General features: G+C 37.8%; 1 protein-coding gene across 1 annotated transcript; it reads left to right on the plus strand.

Moving 5' to 3' along the window:
- Positions 1 to 13,166: 13,166 nt before the first annotated feature.
- On the plus strand, positions 13,167 to 14,668 carry LOC127083261 (NAD(P)H-dependent 6'-deoxychalcone synthase). The gene is made up of 4 exons (XM_051023555.1): positions 13,167 to 13,569; positions 13,655 to 13,898; positions 13,998 to 14,174; positions 14,264 to 14,668. The coding sequence occupies exons 1-4, from the start codon at positions 13,244 to 13,246 to the stop codon at positions 14,462 to 14,464; spliced, it is 948 nt and encodes a 315-aa protein (XP_050879512.1). The 5' UTR covers positions 13,167 to 13,243; the 3' UTR covers positions 14,465 to 14,668.
- The last annotated feature ends 9,697 nt before the right edge of the window (positions 14,669 to 24,365 follow it).

Raw genomic sequence — 24,365 nt, forward strand, 5'->3', positions numbered from 1 at the left:
GCTTCCGATCCGGACAAGATCAAAGCCACTAAGTCTATTTCCAATTAAGGATCAACGTCTGCTACGCCTATTTCCATTCAAGGATCAACGTCTATCACCATGTGAACCCACAGTTTCACCGCTTCCACCATGAAGCCGACCATGCCATGAATGAATGTACAATACCAACAACATATGCAATTAAGATCATCTCTACCATCTTAACATTCCACATATCACCATAATTTAACCCTATGAATTATCCACCAATGGTACATATACACATTCATAACAAATATACTATTCACATATATAAACTAATTATCAAATACGCACACTTAGATTTCATTTCAAAATAATTACAGCATTTAAATCTCAATTTTTCATTTTTTAACAGCAAGTAACCGGTTAACGTATTTTGGATAACCCGCTACTCAGTTTAGCAGAATTCAATTCCTAGGCAGATTTTTAACTAAGTAACCCGTTAACGTATTTGGGGTAACCGGTTATCCTCAAAACATAATACAATTCTGGGCAGATTTTAAACTAAGTAACCCGTTAACGCATTTTGGGTAACCCGTTACTCAGTTTACAGAATTCAATTCCTGGGCAGATTTTCAGCAAGTAACCCGTTAACGCATTTTGGGTAACCCGTTACTCAGTTTAACGGAATTCAATTCCTAGGAAGATTTTCAGCAAGTAACCCGTTAACGCATTTTGGGTAACTCGTTACTCAGTTTACAGAATTCAATTCCTGGGCAGATTTTCAGCAAGTAACCCGTTAACGCATTTTGGGTAACCCGTTACTCAGTTTACAGAATTCAATTCCTGGGCAGATTTTCAGCAAGTAACTCGTTAACGCATTTTGGGTAACCCGTTACTCAGTTTAACAGAATTCAATTCCTAGGCAGATTTTCAGCAAGTAACCCGTTAACACATTTTGGGTAACCCGTTAACACGAAAACAAAATTTTTCTTAACGTCGTTACTGTAATGAAATTTAATAAACTAAATGGCTTCTCATTCTATCCTTCAATTTCACCCATATATCCATTCCAAACGAAATTAATCATCACAAATCAAAGATTACTTATCAAAACCTATCAATTCCAAAACCATAAAAATTAGGGATTTCAACCTAAACATATTTCTACCCATTGACCCAATTATACTAACCCATAATAATAAGGATTCTCCCCTTTACCTCTTCAATTTCTGGAACCCTAGCTTCTCCCTTGTTCTTCCCCTCTTCTTCTTACTTTTCCTCTTTCTTTCTCTATTGCCTTGAAATGACCAAATGAGTGCTACTTCTCACTCTCCTCACCTCTTACTATTATAGTATTATGTTTGGGCTTAAAGAATGATACCTCTAATTTAATTATTAGGCCCAATTAGATATAACATTATAATATCTCTAATTAGTTCAATTAAATTAAACCAACACAGTATACACACCAAGTCAATTAATTCAATCAGTTATTATACTACCTAACAACCAATTAATTAGTTAACATCCCAAATAAATAAAATAAAATAATAATAATATAAGAAATAAATACTAAAAATTGGGTTGTTACAACTCTCCCCCACTTAAAAGATTTTCGGCCTCGAAAATCACCTCAAACAAACAACTCCGGATACGATTCCTTCATCTTATCCTCGAGTTCCCAAGTGATATTGCCATTGGCGGCTCCGCCCCATATCACTTTCACCAAAGCAATCTCCTTACCACGAAGCTTCTTCACTTCTCGATCTTCAATTCGCATAGGTGATGTATCAACCGTCAAATTATCACTCACTTGAACATCATCTAATGGAGCAACATGCGATGGATCCGCAATGTACATCCTCAATTGAGACACATGGAACACATCATGAAGATTAGAAAGTGATGGTGGCAATGCAATCTGATATGCCACGTCACCTACCCTCTCGGAAATCTGATACGGACCAATGAATCGCGGCGTCAACTTACGCGACTTCAAAGCTCTACCAATACCCGTTATTGGTGTAACTCGAAGAAACACATGCTCATCTTTCTCGAACTCAAGAGCTTTCCTCCTCTTATCATGATAACTCTTTTGACGACTCTGAGAAGTCTTCAACTTCTCTTGAATCATCTTAATCTTATCCGTAGTCTCTTGAATCAACTCGGGTCCAACCACAACACTCTCTCCCGATTCGTACCAACACAAAGGAGTTCTACACCTTCTACCATAAAGAGCCTCAAAAGGTGTCATTCCAATACTCGAATGGAAACTGTTGTTATACGTAAACTCGATCAAAGGCAAGAAACTATCCCAATTTCCTCCTTGTTCCAAAACACAAGACCTTAAAAGATCTTCAAGTGACTGAATAGTCCTCTCCGTTTGACCATCAGTTTGCGGGTGATATGCCAAACTCAAACGCAACTTCGTACCCAAAGCATTTTGCAAACCTTCCCAAAATCTCGAAGTGAACCTCGGATCTCTATCCGAAACAATGCTCGACGGAATACCATGCAAACACACAATCCTCTCGATGTACAACTTAGCAAGTCTCTCCATCGAATAATCCATCTTCATCAGAATAAAATGAGCATATTTCGTCAACCTGTCCACAACGACCCAAATCGCCTCACAATTACTCGATGTTCTCGGCAAACCCGAAACAAAATCCATAGAGATACTATCCCACTTCCACTCGGGAATAGATAACGGTTGCATCAAACCAGACGACTTTTGATGTTCAATCTTTGACTTTTGACAAGTCAAACATGAATACACGAATTCCGCTACATCCTTCTTCATACCTTGCCACCAAAACATCTTCCTCAAGTCTTGATACATTTTAGTAGCACCAGGATGAATACTCAGACCACTTCTATGCCCTTCCTCAAGAATCCTCTTTCTCAAATCCGCAACATCCAGAACACAAACTCGATCACGACACCTCATGATACCATTCTCATCAATCTGAAATTCACCACCTTTGCCTTGATTAATCAATGTCATAACATCGACTAATTTCAAATCTGACTTCTGACCTTCTCTAATCTCGTCAAGAATGCCACACGCAAGCTTCAACATACCAAGCTTAACACACGAAGACGTCGCTTCACAAACCAAACTCAAATCTCTAAATTACTCCAACAATTCAAACTCTCGAATCATCAACATAGACATATGCAATGACTTCCTACTCAATGCATCGGCTACAACATTCGCCTTTCCAGGATGGTAATTCAAACCAAAATCATAATCTTTCAAGAATTCCAACCATCTCCTTTGCCTCATATTCAATTCTTTCTGATCGAACAAGTACTTCAAACTCTTGTGATCACTAAACACATCAAATCTCGATCCAATCAAATAATGTCTCCAAAGCTTCAACACAAACACAACGGCGACCAACTCTAAATCATGCGTCGGATAATTCCTCTCATGAACTTTAAGTTGCCTTGAAGCATAAGCTACCACTTTCCCTTTTTACATCAAAACACCTCCTAAACCCAACAAAGAAGCATCACAATACACAACGAAAGGTTCTAACGGATCCGGTAAAATCAAAATAGGAGCCGTAGTCAATCTTCTTTTAAGCTCTTGAAAATTCGCTTCACACTGCGAAGTCCAAATGAAAGCTTGACCTTTCCTAGTCAACTGCGTCAACGGCAACGACAACTTATAAAATCCTTCAATGAACTTCCTATAATAACCAGCCAAACCAAGGAGACTTCTAATATCAGCAACAGACTTAGGAGCTTCCCATTGAGATACAACTTCAACCTTTGTAGGATCCACAGAAATACCACCACTCGAAATCACACGCCCAAGAAAACTTACTTCACTCAACTAAAACTCACATTTAGAGAGTTTAGCAAACAACCTCTTCTCTTTCAACACCGATAACACAACCTTCAAATGCTCGGCATGATCCTCTTCGCTCTTAGAATAAATCAATATATCATCGATGAACACAACAACAAACTTATCCAGATAATCATGAAAAATTCTATTCCTATACTCCATAAATACACCAGGTGCATTAGTCACACCAAAAGGCATCACAGAGTACTCGTAGTGACCATACCTTGTCCGAAAAGCAGTCTTTTGAATATCCTCAGCCTTTACACGAATCTGATGATACCCAGACCTCAAATCAATCTTGCTACACACACAAGCTCCAACCAGCTGATCCATCAGATCATCAATCCTCGGAAGTGGATACTTGTTCTTAATCGTCACTTTGTTCAGTTGTCTATAATCAACACATAATCTCATAGAACCTTCTTTCTTCTTGACCAATAGAAGAGGTGCACCCCACGGCGACACACTAGGACGAATAAACCTCTTCTCAAGCAAGTCTTCAAGTTGACTCTTCAACTCTTTCAACTCAGAAGCAGACATTCTATAGGGAGCCATCGATACAGGACTAGTTCCAGGAACTAAACCAATCGAAAACTCAACCTCACGTTCCGGCGGTAAATCACTTATATCTTCAGGAAATACCTCCGGAAACTCACAAACTATTGGCAATTCTTCAATCGTCCTCTTCTCACGAATATCTAAAGTTGCCAACAACATAAACAACTCGGCACCACCTTGCACCGATTCATCAGCTTGCTTAGCAGACACAAACCAATCTTCCTTAGCACCAACCTCAGGAAAAATAACTGTCTTCTCAAAACAGTTGATATACACCCGATTAAATTCTAACCAACACCATCCTCGAATCTGACCTCTCTTCGGGTTCAAGAAAAGCACAACATTCTCAAGACAGGTTAACTAGCCAACACTGCACTCTTGCATGCAACAACATAATGTCCAAGCTCGATACAATTGGAACATCCATTAAGAAGCAGACGTTTCTCCCTCACTTATTTCATTCCCAACATGCAATGGAGAATAAAACAAGCATCGACAGTGTTCTCACACACCTGTCGCATACTAGGGAACAAACACAAATTAAACAACCTGACCGGACGGACCGACCTGCTATGATACCACTAATGTAACACCCCTTTTTATACCCCAAAATACTTAACATATAATCAGAGTGAATAAGCACGCATATAAGCAAAAGGGCGTCACATCGACGTTTCCAAAAACTAAAAGCTTTCAAAAACCAACATCATTCATCATCAATATACAATACACCTGGTCATTTAAAATAACACACTTCAAATATCATGAGCCATCAAGAATATGCGTTCGCAGCGGAAAATAATGAATACTCATGTATTTCATAAAATGATTCATGTCCCATACCATGATCATCTCTCAATAATCTCCTCAAGATAAAATAAAACCATATCCAGAATAATTGGCACTATGGCCTCTCAAACAACAAATGCAATTAAACATGTTCACAAGTGATAACATAATACATATCCAAATAAGATATGAGTTCAATACTACTAATCTACCCCATGTTACATGACCAGAGCATTGACTCACTACCTAGTCTCTAAACCAAAACACGAAAACTCTCCGGCTAAATCTCGAGTGAGCTACCGTCCACTTACTTCCGCAATACTACTCTTGAGTATCTGCACGATGCCCATGTAAAGCAACATTTAAATAGAAGGGTGAGAATTCGAATCATTATGAAGAAGTATAATAAAGCATAATGATTAAATCAACAAATAAAGGAATTCATCACACCTCGTATAACCATGTAAATAATACTAACCAATATTTATTTCACATGTTTCAAGCATACATCAAAATTCAAGGAGTATAATATTAAAATCCAATACTATATTCCCAAATATACACATAACTACAATTATCACATAATCACATATTTTGCCAAGTTATGTATCCAAACATCACCAAATTCAATTACCATATCTCATACACACATCACAATCACATCAATGCATACATTCAATTATCACATAACTCTAATGTGACTCAATGCAAGACATGTGACTTTATGCATGTGGTACCGCAATGTGAACCCAACATTTCACCGCTTTCCGATTCAATATCTAGAATCCAAGCCACGCTTCCGATCCGGACAAGATCAAAGCCATTACGTCTATTTCCAATTAAGGATCAACGTCTGCTACGCCTATTTCCATTCAAGGATCAACGTCTATCACCATGTGAACCCACAGTTTCACCGCTTCCAACATGAAGCCGACCATGCCATGAATGAATGTACAATACCAACAACATATGCAATTAAGATCATCTCTACCATCTTAAAATTCCACATATCACCATAATTCAACCCTATGAATTATCCACCAATGGTACATATACACATTCATAACAAATACACTATTCACATATATAAACTAATTATCAAATACGCACACTTAGATTTCATTTCAAAATGATTACAGCATTTAAATCTCAATTTTTCATTTTTTAACAGCAAGTAACCGGTTAACGTATTTTGGGTAACCCGTTACTCAGTTTAGCAGAATTCAATTCCTAGGCAGATTTTTAACTAAGTAACCCGTTAACGTATTTGGGGTAACCGGTTATCCTCAAAACAGAATACAATTATGGGCAAATTTTAAACTAAGTAACCCGTTAACGCATTTTGGGTAACCCGTTACTGAGTTTACAGAATTCAATTCCTGGGCAGATTTTCAGCAAGTAACCCGTTAACGCAGTTTGGGTAACCCGTTACTTAGTTTAACAGAATTCAATTTCTAGGCAGATTTTCAGTAAGTAACCCGTTAACGCATTTTGGGTAACCCGTTACTCAGTTTACAGAATTCAATTCCTGGGAAGATTTTCAGCAAGTAACCCGTTAACGCATTATGGGTAACCCGTTACTCAGTTTACAGAATTCAATTCCTGGGCAGATTTTCAGCAAGTAACCCGTTAACGCATTTTGGGTAACCCGTTACTCTGTTTAACAGAATTCAATTCCTAGGCAGATTTTCAGCAAGTAACCTGTTAACACAAAAACATAATTTTTCTTAACGTCGTTACTGTAATGAAATTTAATAAACTAAATGGCTTCTCATTCTATCCTTCAATTTCACCCATATATCCATTCCAAACGAAATTAATCATCACAAATCAAAGATTACTCATCAAAACCTAACAATTCCAAAACCATAAAAATTAGGAATTTCAACCTAAACATATTTCTACCCATTGACCCAATTATACTAACCCATAATAATAAGGATTCTCCCCTTTACCTCTTCAATTTCTGGAACCCTAGCTTCTCCCTTGTTCTTCCCCTCTTCTCCTTACTTTTCCTCTTTCTTTCTTTGTTGTCTTGAAATGACCATATGAGTGCTACTTCTCACTCTCCTCACCTCTTACTATTCTAGTATTATGTTTGGGCTTAAAGAATGATACCTCTATTTTAATTATTAGGCCCAATTAGACATAGCATTATAATATCTCTAATTAGTTCGATTAAATTAAACCAACATAGTATACACACCAAGTCAATTAATTCAATCAGTTATTATACTACCTAACAACCAATTAATTAATTAACACCCCAAATAAATAAAATAAAATAATAATAATAATAATAATAATATAAGAAATAAATACTAAAAATTGGGTTGTTACAACCACCATCGCATAAATCTACATCGTAACAAAAGCGTTTGGATATAGAAGGAATGGAAGAAAAAGAAAGGGGTCGACGAAGGAAATATAGACTAGCTTAACATAATGAATTATTAGCACCTAAAAAAAGCACATTCTCGATTCTAGACCCAAACTTATGTTGTTGTTTTTAATTAATTCAAGTGTTGTAACCGGTTAACACTGATAGGTAACTAATTATAACAAGGCTTGTGATTCATTTCAGTAGCATAAATAATGTGTTTTTACAGGTGTAACTGGTTAACAGTTTTGGTTAACCGGTTACCACTGAAGTTGATTTAATTTCCAATATTATTCGGTATCAGGTGTAACCGGTTAACCACTTTGGTTAACCGGTTACAAGCGCAATATTTTGTAATTTCTATTATTTTACTTGGTCAATTTTAATTCCCAATCAAGTTATAACTCATATATAAGTGTTTTGGATGCACATGCATCCAAGTGAATGCAATCACAATATCTCACCCTCAATTCTCTCTCTCTCTCTCTCTCTCTCTCTCTCTCTCTCTCTAAATTCTCCTCTTCCAATCTCCACATCCAAAATTTCTCCACCAATATTCACCAATCTTGTGGTGTCTTGTTCTAACATTTGGCAACAAGAGCCTGGTTTAGATCCACAAACACCTTATGTGCAACATGGATTCTGTCTCTAATGAAAGAATCCCTGCAAACATATATATCCTTGATGCGAATAACTACGACAAAGGGAGTTTTAGTCTTTAAAGCGCCTATGGATGCCAATAGTGAAGGATAATAGCGATCCAAAATGCAACGGAATTTAAAATTTTCTCCTTTAGTGATCCTTATGAATGGGCATGATCAGTGATAGAAATCATTACCTCTTATGGCGATTGAAACCTTTGATGCAGATCTAAGGAGTGATCACGAACGTTGAATATTGACAATGCCTCTACTCAGTCCATACGAACGGGTTCCTTCAATCTCAGTGCTAGCTCCTATGAATAAAGGCTTTGAGTGTGTGTGTGTGTGTGTGTGTGAGAGAGAGAGAGAGAGAGAGAGAGAGAGAGAGAGAGAAACGAAATTTTCATCTGGTCGAATGCTTCTACACAAGGGTTCTATTTATAGAATCACTTATATGGACTGTAAGCTAAAAAACCCACTTAAGTGTATGTGGCACATATCTTATGATATACCAAAATCACTTAAGCGCGTGGTACCTTACCATATTTCGTATTCTACTTAAGTGTATCGTACCTTACGATGTTCTACAATTCACTTAAGTGCACAGTACCTTACGGTGTTCCTTATTTACTCTATCTCTCATCAATCCGTCCTTTTGTGTGTGAACCTGTAGGTTCTCGCGGCATTGGTAATTATATTAAATTATGTATTTAACATAATAAATAGTGAGCGGTATCTAGCAACACATCACTGCTACCCAAGACACGAAAATGTCACGTGATCTGACAAATCCTTTTGTGATAATACTTATGTGTATAATTACCCTTTTGCCCTTATGTCTATATTGAACACAAGTTATAGACCGTGTCATCAATGTCTAGTTCAATATTAGGCCCGTAGGCATTTATCCTGTTATGCAGGATGGGCAAATTCTATACAGGTCACTCATGTCCCTCAGCATGCTTCGTGGAGTACCCATCAACTATCTTTACGGTCATCCAGTTACGGACAAAGTTTGATCAACAATAAGGCACTCAACTCTATATCTTGGCTCCATAGTGGTTTTAGATCGAAGGGTGTAATACACCATTATCACCATGAGAATAACTTATGGAACTTCGCATAACATTCTATATAACATTCTCATAGCGGGTCAATCTAGTATAAATATTACTCTTAATATTCATACCTATGTTTAGGAATTGATAACTCCTTATCCATGATCCATGAGATATGATCATCAGTCTATATACATAATAGTCTTAATGCTTTAATGTTATCCCACTTCACAACAAAGCTCGACTACGGATACTTTAAGAATAATGTTCTTATGTTTAATGGGATCTTATGATCAAGTCACACTTGATACACTAAACGGACTAGCTATTCTAGGGACTTTATTAAACAAGCATAATAAAGAAAAAAATCTTTTATTATTAATAAATAATTCGATACAAGTACCAAAAGTACTGGCCTCTAGGGCTTACACCAACAAATAGAACCTTCAAGGTTGAGTTGAAGGTTATGGAGCATAGATGTCTTGCTACCGCAACAAGTAGAAAAGATTGGAAGTGACACTATCGTCTTGGGAATCTCAACTTTAGTGATCTCAAAGAGTTGTAAAAGAAAGGAATGGTAATAGTGTTGCGATCAATCAATATACCAGATAAAATTTGGGAAGAATGTGTGCAAGCAAAGCAACATAAGGGAAAATTCAGCAAGGATGAAAATCGTAGGACCAAGAATCACCTTGAGGTGGTGTATTTGGATGTGTGTGGGCCGATGCAAGTAGATTGCATTTGCGATAATAGGTATTTTGTCAAATTTATCGACGAAGATCATAATAGAAAGCTAACGACATGCCTAATTAAGAGAAGTGATGAGGTATTCGAAGTGTTTAAGAAGTTTAAGTCCATGGTTGAGAGGTAAAGTGGCCAAAAACTCAAAGTGCTCAAAACGGATGATGGAGGCGAATATGTCTCAAAGTTAGAAAGTTTTGTGATTAAGAAGGGATTGTACATGAAATAGTACCACCTTATACACCTCAGCAAAACGGTGTGACCGAAAATAAGAATCGATCGATAATGAACATGGTGAGAAGCATGTTGAAAGGGAAGAGCTTGCCGAAGGAGTTATTGGGAGAAGCAGTATCTACAACTGCCTATTTGTTGAATAGGTGCCCTATAAAGAAGCTTGGAAATGTAACACCGGATGAAACATGGTCGGGATTCAAACCAAATCTGAACCATTTGAGATTCTTTGGTTTTGTTGCATACTGACATGTTCCGGGTCAACTTAGAAAGAAGTTGGAGGACAAGGGAGAATTGGTGATACTTGTTGGATATCACTCTACCGGTGGTTACAAAATGTTTGATGATGTAAAGAGGAAGATTGTGATCAGTCGAGGCGTTGTAATTGATGAATTGAAGCAAATTCAGCAGGGAGTAATCGGTTACCAGTAGACGTTAACCGGTTACATGCAGGTTGTAACCGGTTACCAGAAAGCTGTAACTGATTACAGGTTTGAAATTTTATAATTCTTAGGAAAGTAGAAGACCAGAATAACATGACGTCGAAGTCCGAAATGGAGAAAAGGTTAGAAGGTCAACAAGGAAAAGGGATATGCCTAAGAGACTCCAAGAATGTGAGTTTTCCCGAGACAACGAAGTCAATGATGATGATGATTTCGCACATTTTGCACTTATGGCCGAATCTGAATCTGTTAATACGGAAGAAGCCTTGAGTGATTCAAAGTGGATTTGTGCTATGAAGAAGGAGCTTGAATCTATTGGGAAGAACAATACTGGGGAGTTAGTTGATCTACTAAAAGGAAAGAAGACAATTGATGTGAAGTGGGTGTTCAAAGTGAAGGAAAATCCCAAGGGTGAGATAATCATGCATAAAGCTCGATTGGTGGCTAAGGGATTTTTGCAAAGAGAAGGCATATACTTTGAAGAAGTTTTTGCACCGGTTGTTGGGATTAAAACCATTAGGATTGTTGTTGGTATTATAAATAACCATAATTTTCATATCTACCAAATGGATGCCAAATCTGTGTTTTTGAATGGACCACTCGAAGAGGAGGTATATGTAGGACAATCCCCTGGTTTTGTTGTGAAAGACCAAGAGTTGAAGTTATACAAGTTGAAGAAATCATTATATGGTTTGAAGCAAGCTCTAAGAGCTTGGAATAAAAGAACAGATGGTTTCCTAAAGGATGTTAGCTTCAAGAAGTACATGTTCAAGCACAAAGTGTATGTGAAGACGAATACGAGTGAATGAGTAATTATCCTTTGTCTATATGTAGACGAATTATTTATCACGGGAAGCAACGGAAAATGTATTTCAAAGTTCAAGAGTGAACTTATGGAAAAACTCGAGATGACCTTCATTGACCTCATGACATACTTCCTTTACATTGATTTTCACAAGTCCAAAAGGGGACTGCTAATGCCCTAAAAAAGGTATGCTCTTGAGATTTTGAATAAGTTTTTGAAATGGAGCATTGCAATGCTGCCATTTCTCCAGCTGAACCAAGGGTGCAGTTGTTTAAGAATGAGGATGAACAAGATGTTAATCCAACTCAATATAGGAGGTTGATTGGATCCTTGCGTTACTTGCGCAATATGCGACCCGACTTAGCGTTTAGTGTCGATATTGTGTGTAGATTCATGGGGAGACCGAAGGTGTCTCACTTGGAAGTAGTCAAGAGGATCCTACTCTATGTCAAAGGTTCTGTTGGCTACGGAATTCTCTTTCCTGCGATGGATACGGGCAGAAAATGCAATTTGCTCGATTTTACCGATTCTAATTGGTGCAAAGATAAAGATGATTGAAATTCTACAGCTGGATGCATCTTTATGTTTGATGCGACACTAATCTCATGGTGTTCGAATAAGGAACCGATAGTTGCACTCTCATCTTGTGAGACCAAGTACATTGTCGATTGTTATGTGTGTGTTAAGCCGTGTGGCTTATGAATCTATTGGAGGAGCTGGACAACAGTGAGGGTGAGGCAGTCACACTCTTAGTTAACAATGTTTTCGCGATTAATCTTGTTAAGAACCCATTGCACATGGGAGGAGCAAGCATATTGAGTGAGATTTCATTATTTGAGAGAACTTGTTAGTGAAGGAAGGTTATTATTGGGATATTGCAGGGGTGAGGACCAAGTTGCTGATTTGTCGACTAAGGGAGTCACAAATGATGTGTTCAAGATGTTGAAGATGAATATGAGCATGATAGACTTGCGTCACTTGAATTAAGGTGGTGAATTGATGTTTTCCAGTAATTCAAGTGTTGTAACTGGTAACACGGGTAGGTAACCGGTTACAACAAGGCCTGAAATTCATTTTAGTTGTAGAAATGTTGTGTTTTCACAGATGTAACCGATTAACAATTTTGGTTAACCGATTACCACTGAAGCTGATTTAATTTAGGATATTATTCAGTGTCAGGTGTAACCGATTAACCACTTTGATTAACCGCTTACAAGCACAATATTTTTTAATTTATGTTATTTTACTTGGTCAATTTCAATTCCCAATCAAGTTGTAACTCATATATAAGTGCTTTGGATGCACACTCATCCAAGTGAATGCAATCACAATATCTCACCTTCAATTCTCTCTCTCAGTCTCTCAATTCTCCTCTTTCACTCTTCACATTCAAAATTTCTCCAACACTATTATCAATCTTGTGGTATCTTGTTCTATCAAAAGTAAATTTTTAATATTTATTAATACTTATAAATCCAAAGTTTAATACTTATAAATCTAACAACTTTAGAAAAAAATTATTAATAATACTTCTTAAAATATTTCACATTGTAAGTAGCTTCGGCTGTGTCTTAAAAATCCAAAGTGCAGCTACCACAGAGTAGATAGATGGTCAAATTAGTACTACCACACCACCACCTACCTCATAATGCTATTTTTTAAATCCTAAAATTCAATTATAAATATAATCTTTATCCACCACCTTTTATTCACAACACAACTACTACAATAGCTACATCCAATTCAACATTCTTCTCATCACTTAACAAACAAAATGGCTGCTGCACTTACAGTCCCTGAAATAGTCCTCCCTTCCTCCACCGGACAACGCAAAATGCCGGTGATGGGCCTCGGAACCGCACCGGAAGCAACCAGTAAGGTTACTACAAAAGATGCTGTCCTTGAAGCAATCAAACAAGGTTACAGACATTTTGATGCTGCTGCTGCATATGGCGTTGAACATTCTGTTGGTGAAGCCATAGCTGAAGCACTTAAACTTGGACTCATTTCATCTAGAGATGAACTCTTTGTTACGTCTAAATTGTGGGTTACCGATAATCATCCTCACCTCATCGTTCCTGCTCTAAAGAAATCTCTCAGGTAATTCAAAAATTATAAATCTTCATTTTTTACACATGAACTATATGGATATTGATTTGATATGTGTGCATGTTTGTTTTTGTAGGACTCTTCAACTAGAATATTTAGACCTAATTTTGATCCATTGGCCAATTACTACTAATCCCGGTGAAGTTAAATACCCTATTGAAGTATCAGATATTGTGGAATTTGACCTAAAAGGTGTGTGGACATCTTTGGAAGAATGTCAAAAACTTGGTCTCACCAAAGCTATTGGAGCTAGCAACTTTTCTATCAAGAAGCTTCAGAAATTGCTATCCTTTGCAACCATCCCTCCAGCAGTGAATCAAGTAAGTAATAATTATTATCATAAATTGAAACTAGTTTACCATTTCACTTGAATTAATCTTTTTTAATGTAAGTTAATCATTGATTATTACTCATAATAGGTGGAAGTTAACCTTGGATGGCAACAAGAGAAGCTTAGAGCTTTCTGCAAGGAAAAGGGTATAATCGTAACTGCGTTCTCACCCCTGAGAAAGGGTGCTAGCAGAGGAGCTAATTTAGTGATGGACAATGATATACTCAAAGAATTGGCAGATGCTCATGGCAAGACTATAGCTCAGGTATGTATATAATATGATCTTAAAGAATATTTTGTTATAGAGAACTTTTTCATGAAGTTGCATGAATTTATTGTCTGAAAATTGTACAGATTTGTCTTAGATGGTTATATGAACAAGGATTGACATTTGTGGTAAAGAGCTATGACAAGGAGAGGATGAACCAAAACTTGCAAATATTTGACTGGTCATTGAGTGAGGATGATTACAAGAAAATAAGTGAAATTCATCAAGAGAGACTCATCAAAGGACCAACCAAGCCTCTTCTTGATGATCTATGGGATGAAGAATGAGCAATCACTTCACTTTGAAAAACAATGGTTTTTGCAACTTGCTCTTAATAAAGCAAGTGCCATCATAGTAATTATGAGTGCACTTTTTTAATGTAGTTGCGAGTTTTTTATTTTCATGAGTATTTACTTTTCTTGCATATTATATAAAGCAATTATATGTAACGGTTGTCAAAATAACAACTTTAATTGAATGAGTCTTCTTCATTTTCTTGCATATTATAAATAAAACAACTTGTATAACATATTAATATATCACCAAATACAAATACAGATAATCAACTCATTAATTAAGCTGTAAAATCCAATGAATTAATTCTCTTTCATCATCTACATTTGTATAAAAAAATACTTTTGTCACCTAACCCAGCCTGTAATGCTGTTTAGAAAAATCAAACGATGATGGTTACTCTATGGGACACTTGATTCTATTCTATATCAGTATCTCGCAGTTTCCATTGAATAATTGTCAAAGATTTGAACATAATGACTGTAATATAAAATGTAGCAATTACGGACCGTAGTTTGGGAAAGTCAACATTTTAAAGATGATAAATATCAAAATATTCGATCCCTCCACAGCTTCTCGAATGATTTCATTATGGGGTTAATAAAAATATTTATAAACAATTTTTTAAATAACATTTATAATACTATATATAAATCTATTTAAAAAATATTTATAAACAATTTTTAAAAAAGACTTTAAATAAAAAATCAGTTTAAATATTTTTTTATATATTATTTTAGATATTTTATTGTAATTTTTTAGATATCAAAATTTTAAAAAATTATTTTAAATTTAAATTATTTTAAATAATGTTTCATAAAATTTATTTTAAAAATGTATCTTTTAAAAAATTCATGTTATATTGACTATGTTAATATTTAATAATGTATATTTATGTTATTAACATTAATACAAATGATATATTTAGTTACACTACTATTCGAGGGGTTTGATTATCAGATTTAAGTATAAAAAGATTCGTTCAATGTAATTTCTCATATCCCCGTAAATACTCTATTCGTTGTCAGTTGAGATTAAATGAATTCATATTTGCTCTATTTAATGTCAGTTGAGACAAATAGAGTAATTAGTGAATTCAAATGAGCTTAATTTTTATTCAATTTAGTTGGCCTTTATTAATTACTAAAAGAAAGGAACAATTTTGAAACATTAATGAATGGTCAATTGCTCTCTAAGAGAAATATTTCCCTTAAGATATTTTCTTACCAACCTTGTCACTTGGTAGAAACAAAAGAAGAAAATAGAAAGAGAAGAAGAAGAAGAGAAGAAGAAGAAGAAAAAGAGAAGAGAAGAGAAAAGAAAAAAGAGAAAAGAAGAAGAAAACTTGGAAGAAGAAACAAGAAGCTTGAATCATCACATATCATCTTGAACCTTTCATCATCTTCACTTTCTAAGGTGCGTTCTATGTAGTATTAGCTTTTGGGGAAGTATTTATGGGAATGGGAGTTAAGGTTTGTGTGTTTGCTTTGATCATGAAGTTGATGCTAATACATGATGTCTTTGTTGTTTACATGCTTCTATGCATCATTCCATGACTTTTATATGTTGTATTGGTGTATTATGGTGTTTAGTGATGTTGTATGGTTCTTTCCCTTTATCCTGTTACATTTTCTCACTAGTTGAGTTCTACTATTCTTGCTAGGCCTCGCTAGGTTTCGCTAAGCAAGATAGCTGATCTTGAGGAAATGTGACTACTTCTCGCGACAATCTCTAACCTTTCTATTTGAGGTTTACTTGCATGACCGGATACAAAGTCCTAGACTTATGTGTTGAGTATATGGTAGTTTTTATGGGTAGGGTGTTTGGAATACTTTTGGGTAGTAAGTGCAATGTTTTGCAAATTAGAAATACAAAAAAAGTAAGGCAATAAAAGACAAAATACTGATGTAAATGAACAGAGCAAATAAAAGTAATTTGACAAGTTAAATGACTTGAAGATAAAGATGGAAGCAAAAGTACATTTGTAGGAAGATAACTTTTTTCTCTCAAACTCTTGATACTTCAAGTGTATTCCTACTGCAATGCTAAAAATTCCACCCTTATAAATGAAAATTACATCTGCTTAAATACTAGTAAAAAATAACCACAAGGAGGTTACGACTCATTTATGAGATGACACGTGTTGGAGCATATCTCCCATGCTTGCTGGTAACTTCCCACGTTCAACTCCCCACGATTAATCCCCACCATGGTAAACTAACCTTCTACTTCGACAGGCTTCCCCTTTCGTCGACCCAGCGCTCTTGGCTTTCTGCCTCGTCGATCCAACTTCCGACTGTCCTTTGGTCGACCCGACTTTGTACCTCTTGGGTTGAAATTCGCCAGCTAACAAATTGCCCCCTGAAAAGGATGGTTTCGACTTGAGCTCTTCAACCGAGAAACTTGAATTTTGACTTTCCAAATTTCGGCTAGCCATCTAATCGTTAATGATGCTTGTGTGTGCAATGATGACTTTCCTACGTTGTGATTTCCCAGACAGACTGTCATCATTACTAGCTACTCTCTAGGCTGTGGGATCTCAACTAAAGCTACCAACTCTCTCACTACCTCCTAGTTGGACAGTTGTCAGTCGACTGACGCTTGACTATCCCTTGGTTTTCCTATAAATAACCACTTTTTTACCCTCATACTTTTCTTCCTGCTTCCGTAACTGCATATCTCTTCTGCAACTTTCACAGCAATCCTAGTTTTCATAGATTTTCTTCAACCTTCCTAACCATGGCTTCCTCCACTCGTACCAAAGGTGCTAACTCCTTCAGCACTGGTGGCAACCCCATTGAATTTCAACTTAATGCAATAGAAAGCACAAAGCATATTCCTCAACCTGTTTCTTCTGATGAAACAGTGATAAAAATCTGGCAACACCAGATGCTCATTCCCTTTGTCATTGACAGAAAACTAGTCGCATTTCCTGGACCTCTCCCAGACACAAAATCTACACCAAAAGTAGTTCAAGGCTTTTTTCCTTATTATGTTCCTGCTGCTCCTCCAGCTTTCGACAAAGATGGAGCTATCGACGTCAGATTCATGGATCCAAAGGCAAGGGTCTTCAGATCAATGCCTACCCCAGGCAACAAAGAATATTTAGCTTGGCTAAACAAAGTCCAAAGAAAACACCAAGATCAATGGAGAAGCGCGTGGATCTTCGACGATATCTAGATCTCCAGGTATGCTCACCGAATCAATCCTTGTATGCTGATGACCTCTATGTATTTCTAGGAAGGTTCGACCAATACTTTCCAACTTCTATTTGGTATGTTAACGCCGACACTCTGAAGAAGAATTGCCATCCAAGGCACAGCGGAATTTAAAAATTTCTCCATTTAGTGATCCTTACGAATGGGCTTGATCAGTGATAGAATCGTTACCTCTTGTGGCGATTCAAACCTTTGGTGCAGATCTCTGATAATGATCAAAACCTTTGATACAGATCCACGGGGCGATCACGAATGTTGAACGATGACAACGTCTCTACTCAGTCCACACGAACGGATTCCTTCAATCGCAGTGCTAGCTGTTATGAATGAAGGCTTTGAGTGAGAGAAAGAGGGAAACAAAATTCCAAGTCTCTACTTGAATTTCTGTCTGAGTGGATTGGAGTGACAATGCTTCTACCCAAGGGGTTCTATTTATAGAACCACTTGTGTGGGCTTCAAGCTAAAAATCCCACTTAAGTGTATTTTGGCCCATATCTTATAATATGCCCAAAATCACTTAAGTATTTGGTACCTTACCACATTTCGTCTCCCACTTAAGTGCACCGTACCTTACGGTGTTCCTTAGTTACTCTATCTCTCATCAATCCGTCCTTTGTGTGTGACCCAATAGGTTTTCGCGGCGTTGGCAATTATATTAAATCACGCATTTAACATAATAAACAGTGAGCGGTATCTAGCAACACATCACTGCTACCCAAGTCACGAAAATGTCATGTGATCTGACAAAACCTCCTGTGATAATAATTATGTGTATAATTACCCCTTTACCCTTATGTCTATATTGAACACAAGGTATAGACCGTGTCACCCTTGTCCAGTTCAATATTGGGCCCATAGACATTTATCCTGTTACGCAGGATTGGCAAATTCCATCTAGGACACTCATGTCCCTCAGCATGCTTCGTGGAGTACCCATCAACTGTCTTTATGGTTATCCAGTTACGGACAACGTTGGATCAGCAATGAAGCACTCGACTCTACATCTAGGATCCATAGTGGTTTCAGGTCGAAGAGTGGTATACACTATTATCACCATGAGAATAACTTATGACACTTTGCATAACTTTCTATATAGTATTCTCATAGCGGGTCAATCCGGTATAAATATTACTCCTAATATTCATACCTATGTTTAAGACTTGATAACTCTTTATCCATGATCCATGAGATGTGATCATCAGTCTACAAACATAATAGTCTTAATGCTTTAATATTATCCCACTTCACATTAAAGCTCGACTACGGATACTTTAAGAATAGTGTCCTTATGTTCAATGTGTTCTCATGATTAAGTCACACTTAATACATTAAACGGACTATCTATTCTAGGGACTTTATTAATCAACCATAATAAAGAAAATGTTTTTTATTATTAATAAATAATTCGATACAAGTACCAAAAGTATTGGCCTCTAGGGCTTACACCAACACACTCTTCGATGTAGCGGCCACTACAGGTTTATCGCCATTGGGTGATACTTTCGACCCCACACTTCCAACATATACCACTTTTTCGTTTGGTCGAGCTAATCTTCAAAACTACATCGAGGATCACCACAACAAGGATTCTATCAAAGTTTTTGATGAAGAGCATATTACTTTTCTAACACTGTGGCTCACATATTACGTGTTCTATCCTGGCTCTTTGCAGATAGCCAAGAGTTACATCAATCTGGAGATCCAAATCCATGAGGATCGACAGATCTCTTGGGGTAAGCTTTTACTAGCTTTCTTGTACCTATCTTTGAGGCGTGTAACCCTTAAATTAAAATTTCTCCATTCTACTACCAAGGCCCTGAACCTGTCGGGTCCCATGTGGCTTTTGCAACACTGGTTGAATGCTACCTTCGAATATCAGTTAGGCTACCCAATATCGGAGCACATGCTTCAGTTAAATGAGGATCGACCGATCGAAGGAGCAAGGCTTGCCCTGATGACATGTCAATAAACCCCCAACAAACATCATTTCATGAAGTACCTGAATATGTTCATCGAGACTGACAAGTTTGCCCCTGGGATTGCTCTATTCGCAGATCGAAGCTTTGGTCCGAAATGGTTCAAAGATCCTTTTCCAAGTGAATCTCCTTAGGCTGCTGCGCAATCAAATGTTGTATGGAGGGCGTTTTTTACCCCTATGCTGCTATCCTTCAGGATTAAAGCGGGATCAAAGAGATATGGCTTTATGAGTTATCAACCCAACTTGGTGGCTCGCCAATTCGGCCTTAGTCAAATGATCCCGAAACCTTTGGTGTTGAAGGTTGATAAAAACAAGAAAGGGGGTTTGAATTGTTTTGGGAAATAAAAACTTTTTCAGAAATCAGACACACACAGAATAAAAAGGAGATGACACGGAATTTTATACTGGTTCGCTTGAAATTCAAAGCTACTCCAGTCCACCCGGCCAAGGTGATTTCGCCTTCAAAAATGACTTAATCCACTAATCTTGAAAGATTACACAACCAATTGTCTAAGAGAATAATCTCTTAGTCCTCTCAAGTATTCAGACTACACAGAGTCACTTGAGGAAGTATTTCAAGCAAGAGTATAAATTGTAATGTAAAGTGCTTATAGCAAACAAGCATGAATTATAGAATTGTAAGAACAATAGCTTTTCACGTAAGAGCAGCAGCTCGTGAAAGATGAGAATGAAATTGAGAGTTTTCATTTTCTTGTGCGTCTCAGGTGTATTCTCTTGTGAAGTATTTCGTCCTTTATATAGTCGTTGTGAAGGACCGTTGGAGTGATGATAGGATCTTGGTCATTGAAGAGTGATTAATGTCATTACTATCATTGTTTCTTTCTAAAACAATTTTGCTTTCTTTCCAAATTAAGATTTCTTTTCGGTTACGCGTTCTGAACTTGTGAGTCTGCATCAGAGTTTTGATAAATCAGAGTTTGTCTTTAGAGATTGATTATGTATGACCACATCAGAGTTTCTCCATGCTCTAGACTTCTTCAGATTCAAAGTCTGGATTCAGTATTCTTTTATCAGAGTTTCTGACTTCTTTATGTTGCACTGGTATCTACGTTGATCAGAATCAGAGCCTTCTGGATACATTCTTTATGAGTAGCATCTGATAGTCGAATATTTTGTATCTGATGTAATTTTCTATCTAATGTTTGATCAGAGTCCTGCAGACTAAGAATTTTTTTTGTTAGAGTACCATTTTTGTTTCATCCTTTGTTATCATCAAAATCTTAGAGATATATTGTAGAACTAACTTTGTTCTTACAATCTCCCCCTTTTTGATGATGACAAAACAATACAGAGTAAAGGTGAAACATTAAAGAAAATATTAGATCAGATAGGAAAGTGAGCTCCCCCTGAGTTAGATCCTTGGATAACTCAGAAGTTCTTACCGGACATTCCTTGGTTTAATGCTTTAGCTACTTTCCAGCATATCTTTAGTCATTGATTTAGTAATAATTTATTTATGATGTTTGCAATGCTTGAGAGGATTTAGTTATGTTTTCATCAGAGTTGTTTTAGTTCTCCCCCTTTTTGTCAGAATCAAAAAGATATAGCAACAAAAAAGGTTGATATAGATAAAAAGGCATTTACAGATAAGCACATATGTCAGAAAGCAGAAAGCAAAGAGAAAAACAACAAAATAAAGAAAGCAACACGCAAAATAGCCTAGGTGCATAAGGGTTTGGAGGCGGAGGCATCCTTTGGAGCTGTTGGGACAACATGTTCTGAATGTTGACGTTGACCTAGTCCTGTTGATCCAGCCTGGCCCGAACTACCTGTTGTTCTTTCGGCATTTCCTCTAGAGTCTTCAAGACCAGAGGGACGAACCCAGAGTTGGAGTGCTCCCCCTGAGTCAGTTCATCAGCGTTGGCTTTGGCAATAGCTTCTTCAGCAATGCGAGTTGCTTCTTCAGTGTCGGCTTTAGCTTTTGCCTCAGCCTCAGCAGCAGCAGCATCAGCAACAACCTTTGCTTCAGCTTCTCTGATTCTGTGAAGTTCTTCTTGGCGCTCTTTCTCTTCAGCTTCCTTCCTTTCCCGCTCCTCAGCTTCTCTGGCTAGGCGCTCTTGAAGTCTAATACCAGCGTCTCTGATGAAGTCGTTGCGGACTTGTTCAGAGAGGCCTTTCAACTTGAAGGCTTCAGAGGTCATCCAACTTATCACTCTGTTCTAGTGGATCCTTATAGCAGAGGGATCATCACTGATACCATAGTTGATGACCAGAGACTTGACCTTCTCAACTGAAGACTCTGCAAAAACCTGGATTGCTTCTTCAAGGGTAGGAAGGGTAGTTTCTGGTTCAGTGGTAGAGGCTGGGGAGGGTGAGGAGAGTGAGTTTGGGGCACTTAGATTAAGTGTGGAAGTTGTTGGGTCAGCGGAAGTGATGGATGGTGGTATGTCAGAGTGGGTCTGTGAGGATAATTCAGGTTGTGGGGTTGGTTCAGATAGTGGTTGGGTTGGTTGTGGTTCAGAGTGGGTTGGTTGTCGTTCAGATGGTGTTTGACGTGGTTCAGATGTGGTTGGATTTGGATGTTCTGGAGGTGGGGAAGTGACTTCTAGTTCAGGTTCAGGATGCGATGGCTGTTGAGAGGCCAGAGTACGGGCTTGGAGCTGAGCCAGAGTGGGGGGATTGAGGTCAGATGGTTCGATATCAGAGGAGAGTTCATAGTAAGGTGGCGATTGAGGAGATGGTGATGATGATGGTGAGGTGGTTTCATTCAGTATTTCTGCTTCTGAAATTGGTAATGTTGTCGTGGCGAGGTTGAATTTTAGAGAAGGTGGGTTAGAAGATCTGGTGGTTGAGGGAGGAGTTTCGACAGAGGTGTATATTGGAGTTGTTTGTGGGAAGAGAAGAAGCAATTGGTTTAATTTTGATAGAGCGAGGGAGAGATACAGACTTACCTGGAGAGCCAACCAGAGGAACTGGGGGTCTTGGTCCAGAGGATTCTCCCAACTTAGATTTCTTCACCTTCTTGGATTTCTCAGAGGGCTCCCACATCCTCTTCATGAAGTGGGGTGGATGCTCAGGAATCCAATCCACTGTGAGGTCCTAGATACCCACCCCTTGATTGGCAAGGTCCTGTAGATAGTAGGCTACTACCTCTGAAGGGTCAATCTTGGAGAACAGGTAGAGTCCGTTGGGAATCTCCCTCTGATCTCTGAGTGCTTCCCAGGAGGTATCAAGTGTTGGTTTAGCTCTGACTTGATCAATGATTCCCATGCTCTTTAGATTCCGAGCATTCAAAGATCTTCCAGTGTCAATGGTGACATCTTCCATGAGTCTGAGCTGAATTAGGTGATCCACGAGGCCACTCTCGATCAATACATCATATATCAACCTCCCCAGAGGGATGTAGTTCCTTGTCTTCATGTTGTTTCTGGTGTCTTTAACTGAATCTCTGAGGTATTTGAAGAGGAGTGCAGGTAGACACAGTTTCAGACCCTTGTGAATGCAGTACAAGATACACTTCTGATCTGTGTTGATGTAGTCAGAAGAGTTTGAAGCAGGACGATAATGGATGGTGCCTAAGATGATATTCAGCCAGACCCAGAGGTTCTGATGTAGCTCCTTGTTCTTGGAATGCTTGCCTTCAGCACTCTGTTGGAAGATGGTAGGGTTGATTTCTTGGGACAAGTATTTTGCCATAGGGTTTATGTTGTAGGTGCGTCTTCCTCCTGTCTTCTCCATGTTCAGAAGGGAGGCAATAGATTTTTCACTGATGACTATCTTGACTCCCAGAATGTAGGAGACAATGTAGTGATCATCTGAGTCTGCGAAACACCAGAACTCCTTCACCAGATTCGTGTAAACAGGGCCATATAGGCGTTGAAAGTAGGTTTCCCACCCTTGCATTTTCAGTTCTTCAGTGAGGTCGACGCCATTTCACTTCATGTTTTCGAAATCAACCAAGGATTTACAGAGAACTTCAAGCTTCTCAAAGGGAGTTGCTAGATGTATGTGGGGCTCACCATCGAGGATGTCAGGTTCCCTGTATACTGGAGTTAAGACTACGCCGCAGGTTGTAGTGGTTTGTTGGCTAGAACTGGGTGCTTGCTCTGTTGAGTTCATTTGTTGGGAGAAGTTGTAGACTGATTGTTGCTGAGAATCCATGAAGAACGGTTGAAAATGATGATGAATGTTTGAAGAGCTTGATGAAAAATGCAGAAATTCTTTGAAGGAGATGAAGAACTGAGAGAGAGGGTTTTGTGAGGTCGTGGGTGTAAAGTGTGCAAGTGTAGTTTGTCAAATGAATATATGCACATTTAGGGTGCATGCAAAACGACAATAGAAAGCGAGTTTAAGAGTTTAGAAATTGAATGCAGCACGTTAACCAAGTAAGCACGTTTGGAGGAGAATGATTACAGCCCATGATGGAGGTCTAATCCTCAAATCAGCATACTACTCGAGGAGATATCAAGAGTCTGTCTCTTGATTTCTGCTATACAGCTGTCTAGAAGTTCCAAGGTTAGACGCAAGATGTACCACGTGTTACTTTATCTGATCTTCAAGAATACCAAAGGTTTGGATCCTGAGGGTTTCCGACTCAGATTACTTCTAACTGGTAGTAGCATCAGAGTCAGATACAGATTCCAGGTGTTTACTTCAGAGTCTTATTTTGCTATTTCAGAGGCACATTTCATTCTGGACAATTTTGAATGTTTAGATTTTTCAAGATAAAAGAGAATC

The sequence above is a fragment of the Lathyrus oleraceus genome, chromosome 5 (genome assembly GCF_024323335.1).
Source record: "Lathyrus oleraceus cultivar Zhongwan6 chromosome 5, CAAS_Psat_ZW6_1.0, whole genome shotgun sequence".
Classification (NCBI taxonomy): Eukaryota; Viridiplantae; Streptophyta; class Magnoliopsida; order Fabales; family Fabaceae; genus Lathyrus; species Lathyrus oleraceus.